At 39.1% G+C, this 24,695-nt stretch overlaps 2 protein-coding genes across 2 annotated transcripts in view; one reads left to right on the forward strand and one right to left on the reverse strand.

Moving 5' to 3' along the window:
• The first annotated feature begins 1,034 nt into the window (after positions 1-1,034).
• On the forward strand, positions 1,035-12,733 carry KLHDC2 (kelch domain containing 2). The gene is made up of 13 exons (XM_047767271.1): positions 1,035-1,521; positions 4,297-4,376; positions 5,521-5,638; positions 7,820-7,935; positions 8,489-8,570; positions 8,742-8,825; positions 9,518-9,598; positions 9,671-9,729; positions 10,121-10,230; positions 10,626-10,698; positions 11,953-12,040; positions 12,133-12,185; positions 12,426-12,733. The coding sequence occupies exons 1-13, from the start codon at positions 1,369-1,371 to the stop codon at positions 12,547-12,549; spliced, it is 1,221 nt and encodes a 406-aa protein (XP_047623227.1). The 5' UTR covers positions 1,035-1,368; the 3' UTR covers positions 12,550-12,733.
• A 410-nt stretch (positions 12,734-13,143) lies between these two features.
• The window catches only part of NEMF (nuclear export mediator factor), a 47,121-nt gene continuing 35,569 nt past the window's right edge, over positions 13,144-24,695 (reverse strand). The window contains 10 exon segments of the mRNA XM_047767272.1: positions 13,144-14,298; positions 14,684-14,763; positions 14,846-14,889; positions 14,987-15,087; positions 16,390-16,422; positions 17,873-18,070; positions 18,426-18,503; positions 21,313-21,466; positions 24,016-24,065; positions 24,209-24,251. Coding sequence (XP_047623228.1) covers positions 14,221-14,298; positions 14,684-14,763; positions 14,846-14,889; positions 14,987-15,087; positions 16,390-16,422; positions 17,873-18,070; positions 18,426-18,503; positions 21,313-21,466; positions 24,016-24,065; positions 24,209-24,251 — 859 coding nt within the window. The 3' untranslated portion in view covers positions 13,144-14,220.

Consider the following 24,695-nt stretch of genomic DNA (forward strand, 5'->3'; position numbering starts at 1 on the left):
TTGATTTTAGATCTTTCTTTTTTTCTAACATAGGCACGCAATGCTATAAATTTCTAAGTACTGCTTTTACCCACCCTACAAATTTTGATAAGTTGTAAAGACACAGGCAGTGCTAAGGAATAAATTTCAGGCTTAGAAAATTTTAGTGAGGAAGGCCATTTGTTGTACCAAGTGTTCCTTCTACCTAGCAGTCCCAGTGTTATGATGAGCAAGGGAGAGGAAAATAAAGCACACTCCTCTCACCAAACACATCCACGTACAGATGCACCATTAGATCAGAGATTTAAGATGTAGTCTAGCCTAACTACATTTTGCAGGTGAGGAATCAAATTCAGATTACAATAATTCTTGACCTAACTGAAAAGGTTCAGGTAATGTAAGCGAAAAGTGTCCTGCGTAAGATTCACTTTCCTCCTAGATGGCCTGGATGGGGACAGTTTCTGAAACACTTCTTGAGCACAATTTTCCAAACTGGGTGGAGGATGCAGCACTACATTTAAGATTCCTGATGGGCAAGAAGAAGTTGTCGAGAGGAGATGCCATGACCCGCTCTCTGTGGGCACAAGTCCGGGTGGCACGCAGTGCGCAGCAGCCAGGAGCACGGCCGGGCGCCTCGGCCCAGCAATCGGAGCTGGGACCACTTGGGAGGCGAGAGGCGCCACCGCCCCTGTATCCTCGGGAAGACCCGACCCTGAGACACTGAAACTTACTATTTGAGCAATTTGCTATAGTCCAGGCGGTGAACCTTTTGAGAACATTCCTTAATCAAACAAGATCTTCTCGGAAAGAAACTTTCTGGGGGGAGAATCTGGGTAATTCAGCATATCCCTGCGCTGAAAGGAGGCTCCGAATGTCCTTACAATTTCCTCCGGCTTCTTTGTCCGGACTTCGGCTGAGGGCGAGACGCCACGAAGTCTGGCCGTCGGCGTGGCGGTGGCAGGAGGACCTGGCGCTGGGGGCGCTGAGCGCCGGCCGCGCTTCCGGAGCCCGGTGGGCGGTGCTAGCGGAACGGGCGGTTCCGGCTGCGGCGTAAACAAGGGCCAGCGGCGGCGAGAAGCGAGCTGGAGGTGGGGCCGACGGGCTGGAAGCTGGCACCGGCCCCAGCCCCAGCCGGACCTCTGCACGCCCTGCTCCGGGCTGGGTGCCTCCGCGCCTCCCGCCCGCGACCCGCGCCCGGGCGGCGAGAGGCTATCTCCGCCGAGAGAGGTCCGGAGGACGCGCGCGCAGGCGGCCACAGAGCGGCCCTCACACCGTGCCTTTGGCCGCCGTCGCCTCTCCTCGCGCCGCCGTGCGTCTCCTTCCTTTTCCTTTGTCTTTTCCCCCTCGGCGGGTGCGGGGATTGCTGGAAAAGCGAAGCGCTGCCTCAAGATGGCCGATGGCTACGAGGACCTGCGGGAGGACGAGCTCCCAGGGCCGGCCTACGAGGGCTACGAGTCCGCGGAGCTCGCCTGCCCCGCGGAGCGTAGTGGACACGTAGCCGTCGGCGACGGTCGTCACATGTTCGTCTGGGGAGGCTACAAGGTCAGTGGGTGGCCCGGGCCGCGGCGGGCGTTGCCCGGCTGTTACCAGGTCGGGGGTGGGAGCGCCAGAGCGGCCGCCCCGGGCGCCTCCCGCACTCCCTACGTCGCGACTCCGCGCGTTGGTTCCTTTTTTTTGTGAGTGTGGGAATCTTCCCACGGATGTCCCAATCCGTACCTAGGCTCCTGGACTGTTGTCACGCCAGCCTTCTGCTTACAAAGCCCGCGCCCCCCGCCTCGCACAGCTCGTGGCCGCCCCGCGCGCTCTGACATCCAAGAGTTAGTTACTTGATGGGGGGGGGGGGGAGGGCGACGCAGGACTACGAAATGGGTTTTATTTTAAAGGGTCGGGGTGTGTAAGAGGTAACGGTGTGTGATGTCACTCTTAACCCTTTATCAGGCTCATCTAGGAGTACTTAGCCCTCTGGAGCCAGCCTCCTGTGGCCCACCGATGCTGTGGCCGGCTTGTGGGGAGATGGAAGTGTGGGGAAATAGCTGGGACCTCCTAAAGGCCGCAGGCACAGACTTCTGCAACCTTCCTGCTTTTTGAGTCCCAGCTACACCTGTGCACCTGCCCGCCCAGTGGTGGTTGAACGTTTCAGGGCCAGTTTCTTTTTGGTTTCAGCTGAGAAAGGGTTGAGGTTTTTCACAAGAAACCCTTATTAGGAAAATTAATTGAAAAGCTTCACCACTGACCGAAAAAAACCAACAATTTTAACCAGAGCAGCTCTGTAATCATGAGCAATTTGATCAGTGGCCAAAAAAAAAGAGCATTTGGTTGCATTCTCCTTTTCCTCTCTGGAAATCCTACCCAAGTGTCTCCTATTTAAACTTGCTAATTCTCCTGCCCTTTGGCTTTTAGAGCTTCCTAATAACACTCCACTGTATAGAATCGTCTTTTTTCATTTGCTGGGGTAGTTCTTAGGCATTCCTACCAAAAAATTTTTAGTAACTTTCGGTTTTAAAAATGATTTCTCCCCCATTCACATTAAATGTAATCCACTACATCTGTGCCTTCCATGATTTGCTAGGTGATTCTGGTAATAGATTTTAAGCTTCTGGTTTAGTTGATGTGACCATAGTTGGCCATTTTTGAGATGATTCTCAGAAAATAGATGCGATAAAACTATCCTGATTACTTCATTTGCCTTTCTTTTTGCCAGTCCCAATTAATCTGGAATGCTTTCCCCAGCCTCCAGTGAATAGGTGTCCAGAATGGGGTGTGTGGTAAGAGGAATGTGGCTGGTGGTGTAGACCTTTGTTAAAATGTAAATAATTCCCTTGGAGAAAAATAAACCTGTTAGTCTTCAGCCTCAACTACTGTATTTGTAATTCTGTGTGTAAAAGTCAGCAATATTGAGGGAATGAGACTTTTCACAAAGAAGGAAAGTGGGGAGAAGGAAGGTTGTCAGGGTGGAAGACTTCTGGAGATAAGCTGCAGAGGGCCTGGATGCCTATGGCTGAGGCAGGGTGAAGAAGCATCATCAGTGAAGTTGGTGGTTCCAAACAGGCTGCCCTCCACATTTTGGCAGGAACCCTAAGAGCAGGCACAATCTGGAAGCCCTTGGAGATTATTTTGATGGCAGTAAAGCTTAGCTTCCTGGGCAGAAGTCAGTTTTCTTTCTGCCAGGCTGATCTGCTCAGGGTCAGCCTGCTGTCTTGCTTCCAGCCTTTCCTTTCCTAAGTGGTGGAGTGGAGAAAGAAGTGCTGACATGCCCAGCTGTTCTACTATTTTGTGTGATACTCAAGCTTCTAAGACCCTGGCACCCATTCTCAGTGAACTGCAATTGTTGACTGTATGTCAACATTGTTCAGAAAGTGGCCAGGGCAGTTCAAAGGCTGGAAAGGCCAGGCAGGGGTTGAAGTCACAAATAGAGTGAAAGGAGGCCGAGTCCTCCTCGTTCCACCAAAACTTCCTAAGTAACCCTAGGCAAATTATTTATCTCTCTAAAAAACCTATACCATTTTATTTCTTAGGGTTGTTGTGAGAGGATCAAATAAAGCAATCCGTGGACAGCACTTGGCTAAGTTCTGGCATAGGGTAAGCTTAGTCTGTTATCAAAAGGCAAATAGAGCAGAACAAGGAACTTCAAATTTCGCACAAGGACTTAATATTTGCAGTTCAGCCTTCTCTGCTTCTTGGTAGAAAATGAATGGCTGAAAGGAAAGAATGGCTAGAAAATGACATGTTAGTGTGGGTCAGATTCTCTCAAGGTGGACCTCCCTTTAGTCTGCCTACCATGGCACAGGGTAATCACCCTCAAAGTCACATAGCTGAAATGTGGTGCGTGGATTGTTCAGGACAGAGTGGCTTTAGAGATTACCTGGAGCTCTCTTAGCTTCCTGCACCAACAGCCCTATCAAAAATTTGAACGGAGAGCTGTCTGTATTAAGCATTACCTTGAGTATGTGGCAAGGAGGATTGTCCATTTAATTCATAATTCTTAGTAATTCAAATAAGATATGAAGAAAGGGAGTTCTTGTTGTGGCTCAGTGTTTAATAAACCCGACTAGCCTCCATGAGGACCCGGGTTCAATCCCTGGCCCTCGCTCAGTGGGTTAAGGATCTGGAGTTGTCCTGAGCTTGGCGGGGGGCGGGGGGTAGGTCGCAGATGCGTCTCGGATCTGCTGTGGCTATGGCGTAGGCCAGCGGCTGTAGCTCCGATAAACCTCCATATGCTGGGGGGTGTGGCCCTAAAAACAAACAGATATGAAAAAATATACAATAGTGCCTCTTTAGAATACCATTTTTTATATTTGTATTTTTTTTTTTCCTTAGAGTAATCAAGTCAGAGGATTATATGACTTTTATCTGCCTAGAGAAGAACTATGGATCTACAACATGGAGACTGGAAGATGGTAACTAGATATTATGAGGACTAAAAAATCCAAATAAGGTTGCAAAAAAAAACATACTCCCTAGAACCCATTCTAATGAATGAAAACATTTTAATTAAAGATGCTAAGCCATTCAGTGTTAATCTAGCTGCTTGATCTTTTTCTAGGTTCACTTTTTTATTTTTTTAAGAAAACTGTAAGTTACACTATGGTTAAGACTTGTACCTTCACACTTGAAAAAGCCCACATTCTATCACAATAATATATGGTGAGATGTAAAAGCCCCAATTGTTAAACAATTGCATCAAGTCATAACAAGCTTCATTGCAAAAGGACCCTGTACACATTTATCAGATGATCTTTTTCTAGAGAATTGGAAATGTATAACAGTATTCCTTTAATAGGAGAATTCTACATTTTTTTTTAGCAATTCAGCCCTATAAGAAATTATAAAAAAGCCTATCAAAACTTAGAACTTAGCATAAAGTGATAACTGTGAGCAAAATTAACCTCGAGTATCATATTAATATTCTAAATTTTAGAATTCTTAGTTTTTTAATTCAGACTGACTTTTAGATTCAGACTAAGACATGTAAAGAGCCCTCAGAGGAGGGACTGGCCTATAGGGAAACACGACCTAAATGTCTGTAGTACTATGTAAGGTCCAAATCAGATTCATCTCAACAGCTAAAAAAATGACTGAATTAAAAACACCTATTATTAACACAGAAAATCAACTATACTTAAGTGAGATTTCTTTAAAAACACCTATTAATCTGTCAGAAATGGGATATTGAAGTTTCTTCCTTTGGGATTCTTGGCCCACTCAGAAACAAAAACAAAACCGTCATTTATGGTCAAGTAAATTAAAAAGCGGACAATTAGTTTGAGAAACATCAGATGGTTTGCTCCTAGAATAATGAAATATGACCCATAGGCTTTTAGAACCTCCCGTGCTGCCGGTGTGGCGGACCTGCTGGCACAGCCTGGGCATAGGTGAAGAGGACAAGTTCGTTCTTTGGATTTTAGAGCTAGAAGAGACTCCTGACATATCTACTCAGCCCACTCATTTTATTTTTCCCCTTCATTGTGGGAACAGAAGCAGAAGAAAAGATTTTTGCACTTCTTCCTTTTTGCGAAATTTAAATAAATTTTTCCCTCCCAGGAAGAAAATTAACACTGAAGGTGATGTTCCTCCCTCTATGTCAGGAAGCTGTGCTGTGTGTGTAGACAGGGTGCTGTACTTGTTCGGAGGACACCATTCCAGAGGCAACACGAATAAGGTTAGTGTTTCTGAGGATTATGGTTCAAGGCAGTTTTGGTCTTTTTCATACAATACCAGATTTTTAAGGCTAGTTCATACTTATTCCTGTTGCAGTTAAAAAATATATGTACTTAATTATGGTATGAATGTGCATTTTAGTATTTTGTCCACCAATCTGTATTTTCTTAGGCCTTCTGTAAAATCAGCTTTGGTTGGTAAGGTATGTGCGGTATCTTCCTAGGTTGTTTTTCTTTATGCAGCTGTTTGTTCTCTTAGTACCCTGGAGTACTGGATGAGGTTTAGTAAACTAAATGAAACCAAGGTGCACATATTGGGGAGGGCAGGGTAAAAATTAACAGGTCGCCACTCAAAAAGTCATAAGGATAAATTAACACTGACAAAATTTTATATACTAACATTCCTATAACATGGCACCAGGATACTGCTGTTAGGCTTTGTCTGTTTTTCCCAAATAGGAAAAAGGTATCAGTTTTTCTCTCAGGCCAGTAAGAGACTGATGACATTGGAAAGGTGCATGTGACATAGGTAGACTCATAAAAATTCATTTATTTGGTAATTGAGTAATAAGCACCTTCGTGCTGAACACTTGGTTAGACAGTGGAGACAGATGATGATACAGTCCCCGCCTCTTGGAGTACACATTCTAGAAGGGACACTTAAGTAAATGATTTCAGGAGTATATGTTAAAAAGATAACACAGAGTCTGGCTCACAGTAATAGCTCAGTAGAAACTGTTGAATCTGCAGAAAAACAAGTCTTCACCCAAGAGGTGATGCTTGAATTGAGTCATACATTTGGAAAGGGTAGCCAAGGAATAGGTACCCAGATGCAGAGATAAAAGCAAATATGTCTTGTTCATGGAAATGCCGAGTGGTTTGGTATAGATGGAGCACAGGACTGAAATAATTTCAGACTTCAGATTGTGCTCCTAGGAACTCCAGTGATTTCTCTGAGATGCCTTGGGACACCTGTGAAAGGGACATAATCGTGCTGGGCAGCCTTCAGACTGCCCCTTCCTCCTCCATCTTAGCAAGTATGGCTCTACTTTTACTTTTTATTTTGGCTATGCCCGCAGCATATGGAAACTCCCAGACTGGGGAATTGAACCTGTGCCACAGCAGCGACCTAGGCTGCTATAGTGATACCACCAGATCCTTAATCCCCTGTGCCACAGGAGACCTCCATTTTTATTTTTATATTTAGGCTTTTGCTTAAAACATTGTTCGAGAGGTTCCCATCATGGCTCAGCACTAATGAAGCTGAGGTAATGATCCATGAGGTCTCGGGTTCAATCCCTGGCCTTGCTCAGCGGGTTAAGGATCCGGCATTGCCATGAGCTGTGGTGTAGGCCGACAGCTACAGCTCAGATTCAACCTCTAGCCTGAGAACTTCCATTTGCCACGGGTTCAGCTGTAAAAACACAAAATATATACATATTGCATGTTGTTTGAAGAAAGAAAAGGTTTTGTGTGGCACTGCTATAGGCTGTAATTGAGCCATGTATTTTTTAAGGCCAAGGGGGAGAAAAAATAACATGGACAACATGAGGAAGCTTGGGAAAAAGAAAGCTATGGCTTTAAGAGGGGTGAGAGAAATGATGGTAGTTAGTTAAATGACTAGAGTTGAGTATTTAAAATCTGACCTCAAGGAAGCTTTAGGAGTCTTAAGTAAAAAAAGGTCAGATTTACTTCCGTAGCTGGCTATGAACCCTTTGAAAGATGGACAAATACTTTAAGATTCATCCTAGCTCCTGAGTTAAATAGGCACTTAAGACATGTTTGATAAATTGAATTTGAATATGAAATTGCAAAGTCTGTTTTTTTTGATATCTCCATCCTAATAGCCATGAATTAGATCAGTACAACTCACAGGGCTTATGTAAGGCAAATAATGTAAAACTAGTACACTTTGTATTCCTTTATTAAAACTGTGTGGCATGGGGAAAAAGTGAGCTGAGCTAATTAAACAGGGTGCAAAGTTCCTTAGGTAACTTACATTCTGGCAGAAGTTAGACTCAGAACCAGTTAACAGTTTGCAGACTGGCAGCCAGTTTGCAGTTTATACTTTTAATAGCAATGATTTAGATGACATTCTTATCATAAATCACAATAAAGTCAAATGCCAAGGTTGAATTTTTTTCGCATAATTAAATCTTAACTGAAATCATTGCCTCTGACAGTTCTACATGCTGGATTCAAGGTCTACAGACAGAGTATTACATTGGGAAAGAATTGACTGCCAAGGAATTCCTCCATCATCAAAGGACAAACTTGGTGTCTGGGTGTATAAAAACAAGTGAGTTAGCAGCACAGTATGTTTGGGTTTTTGTGTGGAAGGTGGTTTGCCATTGTATTTGCTAAGTATTCTTGGCCACTACCCATTGTAACCAAAGAACATGCCTTCAAGGGCCCATATGAGGATTAAGTGAATTAATGGCAAGGCATTAATTGACTAAGACAACAGTTAGCCATATGAGTCTTTATTTTATTTTTTTTGCTTTTCAGGGCCATACCCGTGGTATACGGAGGTTCCCAGGCTGGGTGTTCAAGTGGAGCTGTTAGCCACCAGCCTGCGCCACAGCCACAGCAGTGTGGGTTCCAAGCCACATCTGTGACCTACACCACAGCTCATGGCAATGCTGGATCCTTAACCCACTGATCAAGGCAAGGGATCAAACCTGCAACCTCATGGTTGCTAGTTGGATCATACGGGAACTCCCCCAGCCATTACTATTTAAGCAACTTTTTATATACTCAAGTGTGTCTTCTCAACTCATGGAATATGACAATAAAAAAAATCTCATGTATCCTGTTTGGATTTTTAGTGTCTTGATTTTTTTATCAAACAGGTTAATATTTTTTGGAGGGTATGGATATTTACCTGAAGATAAAGTATTGGGAACTTTTGAATTTGATGAAACATCTTTTTGGGTAAGTGAAGCTTCATATTTGCAATATGGCTTACCCTACTTAATCTATTGAAATAAAACATTTTATGTTTGCTATTAGCTTTGTTCTTTTTGCCTTGTTGTAAACCAGACAAAAGCCTATGTGATTTTACAAACATTGTCAAATAACTCAAATTCTTACTGTTTTCGATAGAATTCAAGTCATCCAAGAGGATGGAATGATCATGTACATATTTTAGACACTGAAACATTTATTTGGAGCCAGCCTATAACTACTGTGAGTTACTGAAGAATAATGAATTATTAAAGCTGCTTGTAGAAGGGGATTTGAGGTGGTATAAAGTTGAGTCTAGAAAACTCAGAATAGTTTAATAAATGTATAGACTAGCCCAGCATCTATTATCTAAAAGCTGTTAGATGGAATTGTTTGTAATGAAATAAATGACAGTGCTAGATTAGAATTTAAGTCACTCAAATATTAGGTTTTTTCCTGTGACACAGATGTCATATGATGTGCTAGCTTTTTTTTCCTTTTTATGGCCGCACCTGGAGCATATGAAAGTTTCCAGGCCAGGGGGTCAGCTCGGAGCTCAGGTGAAGCCTACGCTTGAGGTAAAGTCAGATCCTCCAGTGAGTGAGGCCAGGGATTGAACTTGCATCCTTACAGAGACAGTGTCAGGTCCTTAACCTGCTGAGCCACAGTAGGAACTCCTAATGTGCTAGCTTTTATTTTAGAAGATTAAAGCATGTAAGCATTCTATTATATTAACTAGCCCATTCATTGATACATCTCAGAAAATCAAAATTCCCAGTTTTGGTCATCATGTTTCAGAACTACTGTTTACTAGAAGTCTGCACTTCAGCTTAAAAGCTTTTGCGTCTGGCACATTCTTATCCCACATCCAGAAGAGACTCTGGTATTCATGAAATGTTCAGGTATTTATTAAATTGCTTTTTTGACTTTACTAGGGTAAAGCACCTTCACCTCGTGCTGCCCATGCCTGTGCAACTGTTGGGAACAAGGGCTTTGTGTTTGGAGGCAGATATCGAGTGAGTATATAAAACAGTTTTAGTTATTTGCTTTTCAATTACTCAAAATAATTACTTAATTATCCTTTTTAGGATGCTAGAATGAATGATCTTCACTATCTCAATCTGGATACATGGGAGTGGAATGAATTGTAGGTATCAGTTTAGATAATTATTTAGAAACATTTTTCAAAAAATTTCAATGGATTTTTCCCTTATTCTCTATTATTAGTATATAATATGTATTTGCTTATTACATTTTCTATAACTATGAATTTAAGTAACATTAAATCCTTAAAGAAGGAATTTTATTTTTCAGTTCCCATAACTGTATGCCTGGCACATAGCATGTGCCCAGTGTTTGCTGAAAAGAAAAGGTCTAAAGTTGAGTGTACCTTCAAAGAAAATAGTTCATTCTAAACCACATAGTTAATACCAAGAAGCCTTTTAAAAATCACTTTTCAAAATTCCATCTAAACTTAAAACTTCAGTATTTCTCTGCTTTAAATACAGTAGCTGCTTTTAAACATTAACTGTTTTCAGAATTCCACAAGGCATATGCCCAGTTGGTCGATCATGGCACTCACTAACACCAGTTTCTTCAGATCACCTCTTTCTCTTTGGAGGATTTACCACTGATAAACAGCCACTAAGTAAGTCCTTTTAAAAATACAAAAAAATTATTGTGTATCATTCATATGTAATATATAAATAGCTGGAAAAAATCAGTATTTTAGATATATCAGAGGGCCATAGGGTTAGAAGGTGTGCTATTCATTTTGATCTTGTAATGTACCTATAATTATTTCCTTACGACATACATCCATGGTTCCAGTAAAGAAATGTCCTGGAGCACTTTGCCTTGCTAAAGGGCTGTAACATGCAAAGGGCTCACCTGGTTAATTGCAGAGAAAAAAGAAATAGACTTCTGCATCTGCTCAAAATCTGGTTTGTTACTATTTTTGCCAAGTTGTGCCCCCTTTAAATGTTGTTGTCATACTGATAACATACTTTATAGATCTTTTTTGTTGTTTTTTGCTTTAATCAGGTGATGCCTGGACTTACTGCATCAGTAAAAATGAATGGATACAATTTAATCATCCCTACACTGAAAAACCAAGGTATGAACATTTAAAAGGTAATTCTTATACTGAGTGAATGAGGTCTGTAGAGATGTACAAGACTGATAGTGATTGAGGAAACTGTGGCTGCATTCAGTCACTAAGGTAGCTTTTGAAAGGAAAGAAAATCAGTGTTATCCTCGTATCATTGCTTTCTTTTCCATTATCTTTCATGAAAGATAAATGGGCTGGAGTTCCCTTAATGGCTTAACAGTAACAAACCCAAGTAGTATTCATGAGGACTCAGGTTCTATCCTGGGCCTCACTCAGTGGGTTAAGGATCTGGTGTTGCCATGAGCTGTGGTGTAGGTCGCAGACGAGGCTCAGATCCAGTGTGGCTGTGGCGTGGGCCAGCAGCTACAGCTCTGATTGGACCCCTAGTTTCGGAACTTCACATGCTGCAGGCAGGTGCAGCCCTAAAAAAAGCCAAAAAAGAGAAGAAAAATAGGGCTGGATTTTGATTTTTGCTTCACCATAAAATTATTGACATCATTACAATTTATACTCAAGCTCTTCACTTGAACTGCATCTAGGTTTACTGTTAAAGAAAAAGGAATTGGAAAGGAGAGAATTTGAAAACCCTAAAGAATGTTTATGGGGGGAAAAAAACAAGAACTTTGAATCAGATTGAAGTTACACTGCATAACAGAGATTAAGAAGTCAAAAATGATCTGAAAAAAACCTATTAAAACACTGATAGTAATTTTTCTTGTTAATCTCAAAAAGAATTGTTACAAAGACTACTAAAGGAAATGATATAGTCAAAACTAGGATTCAAAGCATACTTGGATAAGGTCAGCCTGTATTTTTCCCCAAGCATCTAACTCTACATATAGTCATGCCACTCAGACTTCATTTAGCACAAATATTCTTTGCCTAGAATTATCAGGCAGAGTCAACATTCCTCAGATGTTCTGTATATGGACATTTGGCCCTGTCTATGAAAAGAGGAAGGAGAAGGCATGTACTACTCATCTCCCGTAAGACTTTTATTGCTAACAAAGACCTAGAGAACAGATCATTCAGTTCAAACCCCTCATCACATAAATTAGGAATGGACCAAAGAGAGAAAATGATAGCATCCAGATACAACAGACATTCATTTTTCTAGCTTTTGCTGCTTTTCCTTGAGATAATTGTTTCTCACCATTATGTTCTGGTCTATACTTAATTTATGCTACAGATTACAGATGATTAAATGATCAATTTGGTGTTTGGGGTGACTTCAGACTCAAGCTCTTGTTTTAAATGTAGGTTATGGCATACAGCTTGTGCCAGTGATGAAGGGGAAGTCATTGTTTTTGGTGGGTGTGCCAATAACCTTCTTGTCCATCACAGAGCTGTAAGTACACTACCTTTTATTAAAGGACACTTCATAATATTGCTGAAACTTTTTGTGAAGTACTTTTAATGTGCTCTTCATATCTGTTTCAGGCACACAGTAATGAAATACTTATATTTTCAGTTCAACCAAAATCTCTTGTAAGGTAAGTAATTTATTTTACTTGGTACTCATTTTAAATTGTGTTTCTTAAAACACTTTGAATTGGTGCTCTTGAAAAAACAGGTTTATGGGTAATTTAAGAGCAATAATAAGCCTTCATTAATAAAACTATCCAGTTCCTATAAAGTGCTTTTTTTTTTTTTTTTTTTTGGTAGTTCTTCAAATGAATGTACTTCTAAAGAGTAAAGTGAAATTGTATTTCTCTTTTTTTGTCCACTTTCAGGCTGAGTTTAGAAGCAGTCATTTGCTTTAAAGAGATGTTAGCCAACTCATGGAACTGCCTTCCAAAACACTTACTTCACAGTGTTAATCAGAGGTTTGGTAGTAACAACACTTCTGGATCTTAAGGCTTCATAGATAATGTCTCTGATCACTTGCATGGACAGCAATTCTGTAAACATCCCGAGTGACATCGTTTATATAATTATATGCATTGTTGTAGTTTGCAGCTTTTTGGTCTTAACGTGCATGTGAATGGCCTAGAGAACCTATTTTTGTGTCTAAAGTTTACAATAAATGTATTTAACACCAGTAACTGTCTTCTGTTAAAGCAAAATAAAATTAATATTTGGGTTTTTTTACTCCGAGGAATGGTTATTATATTTTCTTTTTGGTAATATCAGGATATATATCTGTAGAAACATACTAATTTTTTTACCACTAAACAAAATGGTCATTTTTTTTTTGTCTTTTTGCCATTTTTTGGGCCGCTTCCGCGGCATATGGAGGTTCCCAGACTAGGGGTCTAATTGGAGCTGTAGCCGCCGGCCTACGCCAGAGCCACAGCAACACAGGATCCGAGCCGCATCTGCAACCTACACCACAGCTCACGGCAATACCGGATCATTAACCCACCGAGCAAGGGCAGGGACCGAACCCACAACCTCCTGGTTCCTAGTCGGATTCGTTAACCACTGCGCCATGACGGGAACTCCATCAAGTTGTTTTTTTAAGACATTGATATTTTACTTTTTTTTTTAATGGCAAGAGTAGTCTATTATGTTGTATTTACAATACCGGGCTACATAAAGGTTTTTTTTTAAACAGTAGTTTCAAATGGAAAAATGTTCTCAATAGTAGTAAACTGGTGAAAGAAACCTTGGAAGGGTCAACAGCTTTTTAGTACTTTGACCTTAATGCTTTGGTGAAAGGACAGGGGCAAGTGCTAGTGTTGACTACGGGCAGGTGTTGTCTAATTATTTAAAAAGTTACGGTTTTGTAGTTCATAAAAGAAGGGCAATAATGTATGATTTTATTCTCCATCTATTAGGAGACAGGAAAGCTGGGTTGGGGGTTTTCAGTGGTAAGTCTAAAAGTGCACTTAACGATATTATAGGTTAAGATACTCTGTAACATGCTACTAGTAGTTACTAGAGGTGGAATAAAAAGGTACAGAGCTGAATGAGATTATAAGGAAGGAATTAAGATGAAAAGTATAAATTGATCAACACCAGTTTCTTTTAGGTGTTATTTCTTTAGCCAAATCATGGGAATTATTTGTATTTAAAATCTGGTCTAATATAAGTAAAGGCAGAAGGAAGCCAGTACTTCGGGTTTTCATGACTTAATCCTAAATGTTTAACCACCCCCATCCCCCACCCCTACCAGCAGGGGTTTGGGGCGGGGGGACCTTGTGATTGGCCTGTGAGTAATAGATATATTAGATGTTATATACAGTAGACTACCAAGTCAATAGTCTAAGCAGTTGAGCCACTTCACAGTTTGATTTCTTTACAACATGAAATGAATACATAACCACCCAAATTTCAAGAAAATGTAGAACTACAGATGTATACAATTAGCATTTAGCTGTTCACAAATATTTTAGGAAATCCTATCATAGACAGTGTTTCCTCTCTATAAAACTGGGGGGAAAAAACAATAAGTCCTTTTGGCGAATATAGCAAGGCAATGTTTAGTTCATTTTTAAATGCGGAAGTCTTGTTACATCATGTTTTCATCTCTGAACTTCCAAAAGGCTATAAAATTGACTCTTCTCAAATATTTTAGAATTTCAGCTATTTTCTTTTAACATTCAGAAGGTTGGGTGCGGATACTTTAACTTTGCCAGGAATGTTTCTTGATAAATCCGTGTCCTAAAAAAAGAGAATTGCTGAATATCTTCACAATCATGTTTTCTCTTATGACAGATTTTATGTCCTCTGCTGTCAAGAATGGCATTTCTAAAATTTTCACCTGAAATGACTTATTTTACATTGCTACTAGTAAGACAGCATCTTCTACCAAAACAATAGCTGCAGCTTCCATTTGGTAACAGGACAAGAACCAAAATACAAAATTATAACTGGTAATTCTTTTTGGCCGCACCCACAGCCTATGGAAGTTCCTTTGGCTGGGGATCAAATGCACGCCACAGCAGCGACTGCACTGCATCCTTAACCCACTAAGCCGCAAGAGAACTCCTGCTCACATTTGTAATTGTACCACCAGTATCCAGACACTTTATGATAAATACTTTACCTTTACACTTCGGAATAAGTCTTTTTCTCTTGCTGTTGCTTCTTTGGAATGCATGAAACTATTCAAGGCTGTTTTTGCAGCTGCAAATAGAAAATAAAAGAATCTACTTCTGCTCAGTCAAGAAATGTTTAAAACCATAATTCAAAAAAAGATGTTAAATACCTTTTCCCTTTTTCTGAACTCCAGGAGTAAGTTTCACTTTGTATCTTTAAAAAGGAATTGCAAGTGTTACTACATAGAGATTACAAAACAATTTGTAAGCAGTATTGTGACAGCTGTCTGAGTAAACTAATGGTGACTTACTTGTAGTTTGTCATGGTGGTATAAGGGGCACATATTGGAATGGCAAATAGTAGTACATCTTCAGGATGTGGCTGCCCCGTCAAAGAGTCAAATAGATTTTCCTAAAAAGAGGAAAAACAATTATAAATCTATACCAGTCCTTTAAAAGGAAAACTCTACTAAAACAATGTCCAATTAATATATTTTATATTCTGATAGATACACAGTCTTATACCTTTTAGAGCTATAAAGCAGAGTTGTAAGAGCAATGACTTTCAAAATGGTACCTATAGACATATTTAAGAGAAAGGCAGGAAAAAAACATGTTGGAGACATTTTTGTCACAAACGAGGGAGGGTTGGAGGGAAAATACAGAGTCCTCCTGACATCTACAAAGAACTGTCACAAAATGTTAATAATGCCCAGTAGGGAAACCCTGGGCTAGAATAGCCTTCTCTCCTACCTCTTCTTAAAGAGAAATCCTTGGGCTTCTTTTTTTTTTTTTTTTTTTGTCTTACTGCTATTTCTTGGGCTGCTCCCATGGCATATGGAGATTTCCCAGGCTAGGGGTCTAATCGGAGCAGTAGCCACTAGCCTACACCAGAGCCACAGCAACGCGGGATCCGAGCCGCATTTGTGACCTACACCACAGCTCATGGCAATGCTGGATTGTTAACCCACTGAGCAAGGCAAGGGACCGAACCCGCAACCTCATGGTTCCTAGTCGGATTCGTTAACCACTGCGCCACGATGGGAACTCCCTTGGGCTTCTTATAGTTCCCATTTTGTAGGCTGCCTACAAGATTGCCCATATTTATTTAACATGAACAAATTTAGATGTAGGACAAAACTCTTAGTACAGTTAATGCTTAGTATATGCCATGAACTTCTCTAAGTGCTTTGTGAATATTACCTTCTTTCTCAAAACAACTCTTGTTGGTAAGAGCAATTATTATCGCCATTTTTTAGATGAGGAAACTGAGGTGCAAAGAATATTTCCAAGGTTATAGTTACATGTAAAGTTGGGATTCAAACCCAGATTTTTTTTTTTTTTCCTTTTTAGGGTAGATAATAGCATATGGAAGTTCCCAGGCTAGGGTCGATTCAGAGCTACAGCTGCAGGCATACACCACAGTCCCAGCAGCACCAGATCAGAGCCTCATCTGCAACCTACACTGCAGCTCATGGCAATGCCAGATCCTTAACCTACTGAGTGAGGCCAGCGATGGAACACACATCCTCATGGATCCTAGTCGTCAGGTTCGTTACTGCTGAGCCACAACAGGAACTCTCAGAATGTTTTGACTCTAGAGCTTGTAGTCTTTTCTTGGCCTTTTAAGTGTTAATTAGAAGTTGTGTGTTGAATATTTTGGGAACTGGATTGCAGTCAGTGTTATAGTAGGGACCCCAACCCAAAATCATACCTCATTTCCCTGTTGGTCCAGATCTTGCTCTTCCTGTTCCAAACAAAGTTTTAAAAGTCAGCTATAACTTAAACTGAAATCCCACATCATTAAAAACTATGGGAAAAAAAGTGATAAGACTGTCAGTAAATTAGTGTATGTAATATATATATCAGAAATGATATCTATGTCATGCAAAGAGAAAAAGGATTGTTCCCTGAAGTTAAAAAACAGACTTCCACAGAAATTATGCTAAAACAGTGGATGCTATTAGAACAAATTTCTTTTTTTTTTTTGTCTTTTTAGGGCCGCACCTATATTATATTGAAGTTCCCAGGTTAGGGGTCGAAATGGAGCCGTAGCCACTGGCTTATGCCACAGTAACATCAGATCCAAGCTGTGTTTGTGACCTACCACAGCTCATGGCAATACTGGATCCTCAACCCACTGATCAAGGCCAGGGAGTGAAGCCCAATCCTCATGGATACTAGTCAGGTTCATTACCAGGTGCCACCACAGGAACTCCAATTAGGACAAATTTAAAGTGACAAATAAGCTTTGAAACATTTGCCAGGGGAAAGAAAATGGAAAATTCTGGTGGACAGAACTTTCATTTGCTAGTCTTAAAATTTTAGTATAAAATTTTCACATATTAAGCTTAATTTTATTTGCTTATTCACATTTAAAAAATCTATCTGGAGATCTCAAGTCTATCTAATCTATCAGTAAAGAACCTATCAGTCAATTCATACTTAAGACCTCTGAGTATCTGAATCTAGGAGTTACAGAATAAATAATATAAAAATTTGAGGACCAAATGAATTTTTAATATTACCAACACTATTCAGGAGAAGAAAACACTAACACATTTAGGATCCCTGTAAGCACTGCCTGCACTGAACAGAGAGCACAATTACAACCAAAGTTTTAATTGCCATAAATAAAAACACAAACTGAAACACATTTTTTAAAACAGATTTACAAAACAATAAATCCTTTGGTTAGAATTTCAAAAAGATGTATATATTCGTGCAAGAAGATATACTTAAGGCTGGGCTTGTTGCATTCAGTTGATAGAACAATTAGGCAACTGTCTTAACTAGAAAAATGTTCACGTCTCACACTGTAGCCACTTTCAACATCATGTAAGATAATACATCATATATTCCTATTGGAAAAGTACAGATTTATTTCCCACTCATCATGAAGATAATCCTAATTATGTTTTATTTTAATCAAGCCAGTTTCCATCAGAATTTAGCCTCTCCATAAAATTATTTTCTAAAGGCTTATGATAAACTTTTATTAGCTATCATCAACACTATTTTTATGCTTATACACTGCAATTTTAGTCTTTTAGGTCATCTTTCTAAGATGATTTTCCATTAAGAATAGAGTTACCACTCATCCTGGTTTTAGCACCGTAAGTCCCATGTCCTAGGAACCCTGTGATGGTTGGTCACCCTAATTAAGAAGCAGAAGCTTACATGTCTGGTAGCCTTACCTTGTCATCATGTGAATCATCTACTGCCAAGTCTTGTAACTCATGAGTTGTAACTTCAAGGGATGGAGTTTCTTTCTTTATGCTGTCTGAAACCCTTGGTCCACCTCTAGGTTTCTGGGGCTGTTTCTTCACTGGTTCATCCTTCATTTTACCTTTCTTCCCCTTCTTCCCCTTTTCTTCTTTATTTGAACCTGCAGACTTTAATTCATATAGGGAAAGTTAACGTCAGTATTTTAAGTTTTGTCAAAGTATTAAGTGCACAACATGTGACAGAGAGTGGTCTGGATGCTCCATGAAAAACAAAAGAAGAAAATGTTTTTATTTTTTATTTATTTATTTATTTATTTAGTCTTTTTTTTTGCTATTTCATGGGCCGCTCTCGTGGCATATGGAGGTTCCCAGGCTAGGGGTTGAATCGGAGCTATAGCTGCCAGCCTATGCCAGAGCCACAGCAACGCAGGATCCGAGCCGCATCTGCGACCTACACCACAGCTCACGGCAACGCCGGATCCTTAACCCACTGAGCCAGAAAATGTTTTTAAATGTTACTTACACCCAGCAATTTCATGATGAGTTCACGTTCTTCTTCATCTTGGTCTTTGTATTTTTCCTTCATTTTTTTCATTTTACTCTATAAAATAAAAATTTTAGGTGGAAAAATTCAGCAGTAAAAAAAATCTCAACACATTTGTAAAGAAAAGGTGTTTCTTTAATTGTCAAAATGATTTCTGAGTAAGGCACCATTTTAACAAACAATACAGAGGTATAAAGATGGATAAACCATAGTCCTCAGCCTTAAAGCCTTTACCATCTGGTGGAAAAAGAAGATACACATAAAAGTAAGGATAATTAATGCAAAATAGTATCTCTCTTTTTTTTTTTTTGTATTTTTGTCTTTTTAAGGCTGCACCCATGGCATATGGAGGTTCCCAGGCTAGGGGTCTAATTGGAGATGTAGCCACCAGCCTACGCCAGAGCCACGGCAATGCCAGATCCAAGCCATGTCTGTGACCTACACCACAGCTCACGGCAACACCAGATCCTTAACCCACTAAGCGAGACCAGGGATTGAACCCACGTCCTCATGGATGCTAGTCGGGTTCACTAACTGCTGAGCCACAACGGGAACTCCTAATGCAAAATATTCTAAATGCAAACAAATGTATTTCTCAGATAATTTAGAGAAAGGAGACATTTCTTTCAAAAGCTTGAGCAAGGGCTGTGGGGAAAAAATAAAGCAAAACAGATTTTAGTATCTGGGAATAACAGAAAAAGCAAAATTAAAAGCTGAAGGTAAAGACAAAACAGAGTAGTAACAGCAAGTCACTATACTTGGTTGGCATGAGGATACACCTATAGAGGAAGAATAGGAAATAAGGCAGCAAAACTTAGCTGGGCTTTCATTGTAGAGGCTCTTAGTATTTTAATTGACAAAAAAGTTCAAACTATTGATTTCTATACTCTGGATACACATCCAAATCACCCTAGCAGTGATTTAAACTATGGACTTTTAGGCTTCATCTCCAAAGACTTTTGTCTTCACTACACTTACCTAGGGCCCAGATAACAAATTTAAAGAAATCTTTAAAATTTAAGACACATAAAAAAACCACTATAAAAGATTAACAGACTTCATTAAAATTAACAAAGGCAGCTCATCAAAAAACACTATTGCAAAAGTGAAAAACCAAGTCTCAAAACATGAGAAGTATTTGTAATACATATAATCAAGAAAAGATCTATAGTCAGGATTTCAGAGAATTCTTATAATCAACGAGAAAGCTGGACAACCCAACATTTTAAATGGATACTTCAAAAAGGATATTCAAAGGCCTAACAAACAAAAAAGTGCTCAATATCGTTAAGTCATCAGGGTCATGCAAGAAAAGCTGAATTAAAATTTTGATATATACACACTTGAATGACTTATAAAAGGGCCAGTTTAATAAATTTTCTTAAGTAATTTACCACCCTAACTCATTAAGGGAGAAAAATAATAGATGCAGGGAAAGGATTTAATAAAGTTTAACTCATTATTAAACTAGCCCTTTGTAAGGATATCTACCAACATCCCACGAGATATCCTACAATGATAAAAATCTTAGAAATAGTCCCTTTAATGTTTAACAAAGATTATTTTCAGATTTTTTGCTATTATAAATATCAATTTGATGAATATCCTTACTGATTCAGGTTAAGTTCCTAAAAGTAGAATTGTTGGGTCAAGAGAGTAAATGCACTGTTAGGACTCCTGATGGGAATTCCTATGGTATGCAAACTCTTACTGAACAACTGAACACACTATCAATTTGATGGATGAAAAAATTCCCCTTGTTTACATAAGCACTTCTCTGATCACTTTTTCTTCAGATTTGCCATTTGTCTTTCAATTTTATTGATGGTTCTTTTTTCCACCTGGTATTTATGTCAGTATTTCTCTTTTTTTTGTCTTTTTAGGGCCACATCCACGGCATATGGAAGTTCCTGGGTTGGGGTCAAATCGGAGCTATAGCCTCAAGCATACACCACAGCCACAGCAATGCCAGATCTGAGCCACATCTGCCACCTACACCACAGCTTATGGCAATGCTGAATCCTTTAACCCACTGAGCAAGGCCAGGGATCAAACCTGCTTCTTCAGGGATACTAGTTGGGTTTGTTACTGCTAAGCCAGAATGGGAATTCCAGTATTTTTTTTTTTAACATGACTAGCCATTAGTTTTGAATGTTTCTTAACCTCCCAGTTTGTAAGAATATTTTATCACATACTAAAATTTTAAAATATACAATTAATGGTCCTGTGTCTAGACTTTTATTCTGTTTCACTTTTCTATCTGGCTATTCTTATGTTAACACTATACTTAAAAAAAAATTCTAACAATAAACATTTTACTACCAATAGGGAAATCCTTCCTTGACTTTCTTTTTCAAGATTTCCTGGAGTTCCCATCATGGCACAGTGGAAATGAATCCAACTAGGAACCATGAGGTTGTGGATTAGATCCCTGGCCTCGCTCAGTGGGTTAAGGATCCTGCGTTGCCATGAGCTGTGGTACAGGTTGCAGACAAGGCTCGGATCTGGCGTTGCTGTGGCTGTGGCATAGGCCAGCAGCTACAGCTCCAATTAGACCCCTAACCCGGGAACCTTCATATGCCACAGGTGCGGCCCTCAAAAGACCAATAAAAAAAAAAAAAAAAGATTTCCTCAACTATCCTCCAGTATTTTACTTATTCAAATGAATTTTAAAATTACTTTACCAACTTAATTAAAATTTTAATTCTTTCTTGAATGATTTCATGTTGAATTTACATATTAATATAGGTAGAATTGATTTCTTCCCTTCCATATGTATAACATATCCTTTCACTTATTTGAAGTTCACTGGGGAGAAAAAAAACATAAATTCTAATTGCTATGGATGGAGGAAAGTTGTTAATACCTTTTGTCCTCGTTTCATTGGCTGCACAGCTGGAACATTTTTGCTTGTGTTTGGATGAGCTTCAATGTGTAGAGCATTTTCTTTTTCTTTGTCCTTTCCTTCTATCATTTCTAACTCCCCCAAATCACTTGGAAGCTTTTTTTTCTTCATTTCCCTAAATGTAAACGACAGAGAAATATCTAATTCTTAGAATTTCAAATTCTTAGTAACCTAAAAGAGTTGCATGGGGAGGGGAACATGTACAATATATAAAAGATCATGGCTTCTGCTTAACTTGATATCACCAGGCTTGTATGGCTTCTGCTTAACTTGGTATCACCAGGCTTGTACACAAAGAAGCACAAGTCACCACACAAGAAAAAAGCTGAAAATTTTTCTCTCTTGGATTTCTCATTCCTTCTGTCATCCAGACTCAACACAGTCATCCTTGACTACCCTGATTGAGTAGCCACATTCAGCCTCTCAACACCTGGATAGCCAAGCCCTGGGATTTGCAGTCTTTCTATCAACATGGCCTTGGCAGCTATTAGGTAGGTACTCAATAAAACATTTGCAGACTGCTTAGCAAAATAAGAGGATTAAAAAACAAGCAGTTAAAGAGGGAAGGGGAATTCTATTACTGTGATATTTTTCATGTGTGATCTCCTCTATTCCCAATGCCACTGCCTAGACCAGGTCCTTGTTGCTGACCACTCAGACCTCCTCCATATTCCCCCATAATCTGTTCTACATTAATCTTGATCACTTACCTATCACATTCCCATTCAAAATCTTCCAAAAGTCCTCCTCACATCATTTTCAGTATAAGTCCAAAACACTCAGTTTATTCTAGGTTATCCACTTTTGGTCGTTTCACTTTGCCAATCGTTACCATCTACTAGTTCACAAACATGAACTTTGTCTTCCTCTCACCTCTGCCTATTTATCATTTCCCCAAAGCACTATGAATATTACTTTCACATACCCACCACCTTCTCCCTTTTGGTTATACTAATTGTCCTTGGAATGTCCGACCTTCTTAACTTCGTTTACCTAAAGTCCTACTGTATCTTCAAGTTATAAACTTCTAATGGTATTTCCCCAAACACCTGAACTCACAGTAATTTCTTAGCCCTGAACTACTCTATTGCTTTCATATAACACTATTTATAGACTTATGGCTATTTCCTGAATCCAGAACTCAAAAGCTTCTTGAAGACATAAACTTTATTTCCTCTCTCTGTAAACTCAGTTTCTAGCTTAGTACCATGCACTCAGAGAGTTTTAATTGTTTAATGATTATTTTTCTCAAACAAAAGAGTTTATTATTCATTTATGATCCACTTCAATCTATGGCCTCTTTCTGGAGTGCTTTGCTAGATAGAGTCTTTTTTATGCAACAGTAGTTGTCTCAGCTGTCCCTTTCCTTCTGCCTTTACCTCTTCCGTTTCCCTTTTTTTTAAGGCCACACCCACAGCATGTGGAAAATTCCCAGGCTAGGGGTTGAATCAGAGCTGCAGCTACTGGCCTACACCATAGTCACAGCAACTTGAGATCCTAGACTGCAGCTCACAGAAATGCCAGATCCTTAACCCACTGAGTGGGTCCAGGGATCAAACTAACATCCTCATGGATACTAGTCAGGTTCATTACCACTGAGCCACAACAGGAGCTCCCACCTCTACCTTTTTCTATTTGCCTTCAGGGACCTACTACATTAAAGAGAAAAAAGAAAAAAAAAAACCTAAGTTTTCCTCTTATATGAACACTTCGTAATTTCAGTACAGGTATGCCTCACAAATATTGCAGGTTCTATTCCAGACCATTGCAATAAAGCAAATATTACAATAAAGCAACTCATGAATTTTTTGGTTTTGCAGTGCATACATATGTTTACACTATACTATAGTCTATCAAGTGTGCAAAGCAATATATCTGACTTAATTTAAAAATACTTTAGCTAAAAAATGCTAAACATCATCTGAGACTTTAGCAAGTCATAATCTTTTAAAATAGTAATATCAGAGATCACTGATTAAAGATCACCATAACAAATATACTAATGAAAAAGTCTGGAATATTTCAAGAATTACCAAAATATGACCCAGTGACATGAAATGAGCAAATGCTGTTGGAAAAATGGTGCTGATAGACATGCTCAATGCAGGGTTGCCACAAACCTTCAATTTGTAAAAAAAAAAAAACCCAAAAAACAAAAAACATATATATGTATATATATGCACAACACAGTAAAATGAAGTATGCTTGTATTCCTGTTTATTTCTGTCAATATTATTCTAGAATCAGCTAATACGCCACAATTATTATTGTACGTATTCATGTAATAAAAGGTCTGTTTCATGACACCTGACCTATCTTACTGATTATAGCGATAGACTAGGGCCCTAAAAGAGAAAAACCTATTAGAGCTGAATACTAAAAACCACATAAACAAAAATTTATGTTAAAACTTGGATCTTTAGAACAGCCAAGTGGTCTGTCATAACAGAGTTGTTATTGTAAAAATTGTTAAAAAGTGGAGTTCTCTGGCGGCCCAAACAGGTTAAGGATCGGCATTGTTACTGCTGTGGCTCTGGTTGCAGGTATGTTGTGGGTTTGATCCCTGGCCTGGGAATTTTCGTATTCCACAGGCACAGTCTCCCAATAAAGAAACTGTTAAAAAAAAAAAAAAAAAGTTCAGCTAAATAACGCAAATATATTTACCTTCTTTCCTTGGCTGACAGATGTCTCCGGCTCTGCAATTTACTGTCACTCTATTAAAATTAAAACAAAAACAAGCAAATACAAAAACATCACTATTATTAACTTCTAAAAAGTAAAATTAAAAGTAGAAAATTATTCTATTAATTGAAAAGGACATGATGTTCTTCATAAAATTTTGAAAAAAAAAATTTACCATATTAGAAGATTCCTCTTTTGAAGCCAATTTCTGGAGGGACCTATGAAAATAAAAAGAGGAGTCTACTAGCCTGTAAAAGTCCCCAAACATTCCCATACTTTTTTTTTTCTAACTGAATTATAGTTCATTTACAAATTTGTATTAGTTTCAGGTATACAGCAGAGTGATTCAGTTATACATACATAACATATCTATTTATTTTTCGGATTCTTTTCCTTTATAGGTTATTACAAAATAATGAGTATAGCTCCCTGTGCTATAATGCCAGTTATCCATTTTAGTCAGTTATCCATTTTATATACACACAAGTGTTTATATTTGTTAATCCCAACCTCCTCATTTATGCCCTACCCCCAACACACACTCCTGGCAATCCTACAAATTTTCAAATTTGGTAAAGTTAGAAAAGATATAATCAAATTGCCCACCTCCTCACTTTTAAATATATTCTTTTTTTTTTTTTTTGTCGTTTTTAGGGTCCCAC

The sequence above is a fragment of the Phacochoerus africanus genome, chromosome 2, assembly GCF_016906955.1.
Source record: "Phacochoerus africanus isolate WHEZ1 chromosome 2, ROS_Pafr_v1, whole genome shotgun sequence".
Classification (NCBI taxonomy): Eukaryota; Metazoa; Chordata; class Mammalia; order Artiodactyla; family Suidae; genus Phacochoerus; species Phacochoerus africanus.

Coding starts and splice junctions, on each gene's coding strand:
- KLHDC2 (XM_047767271.1), top strand. CDS start 1,369: ATGGCCGATGGCTACGAGGACCTGCGGGAGGACGAGCTCCCAGGGCCG. Junction 4,377..5,520: donor AACATGGAGACTGGAAGATG/GTAACTAGATAT, acceptor TTTCCCTCCCAG/GAAGAAAATTAACACTGAAG. Junction 12,041..12,132: donor TTCTTGTCCATCACAGAGCT/GTAAGTACACTA, acceptor TATCTGTTTCAG/GCACACAGTAATGAAATACT.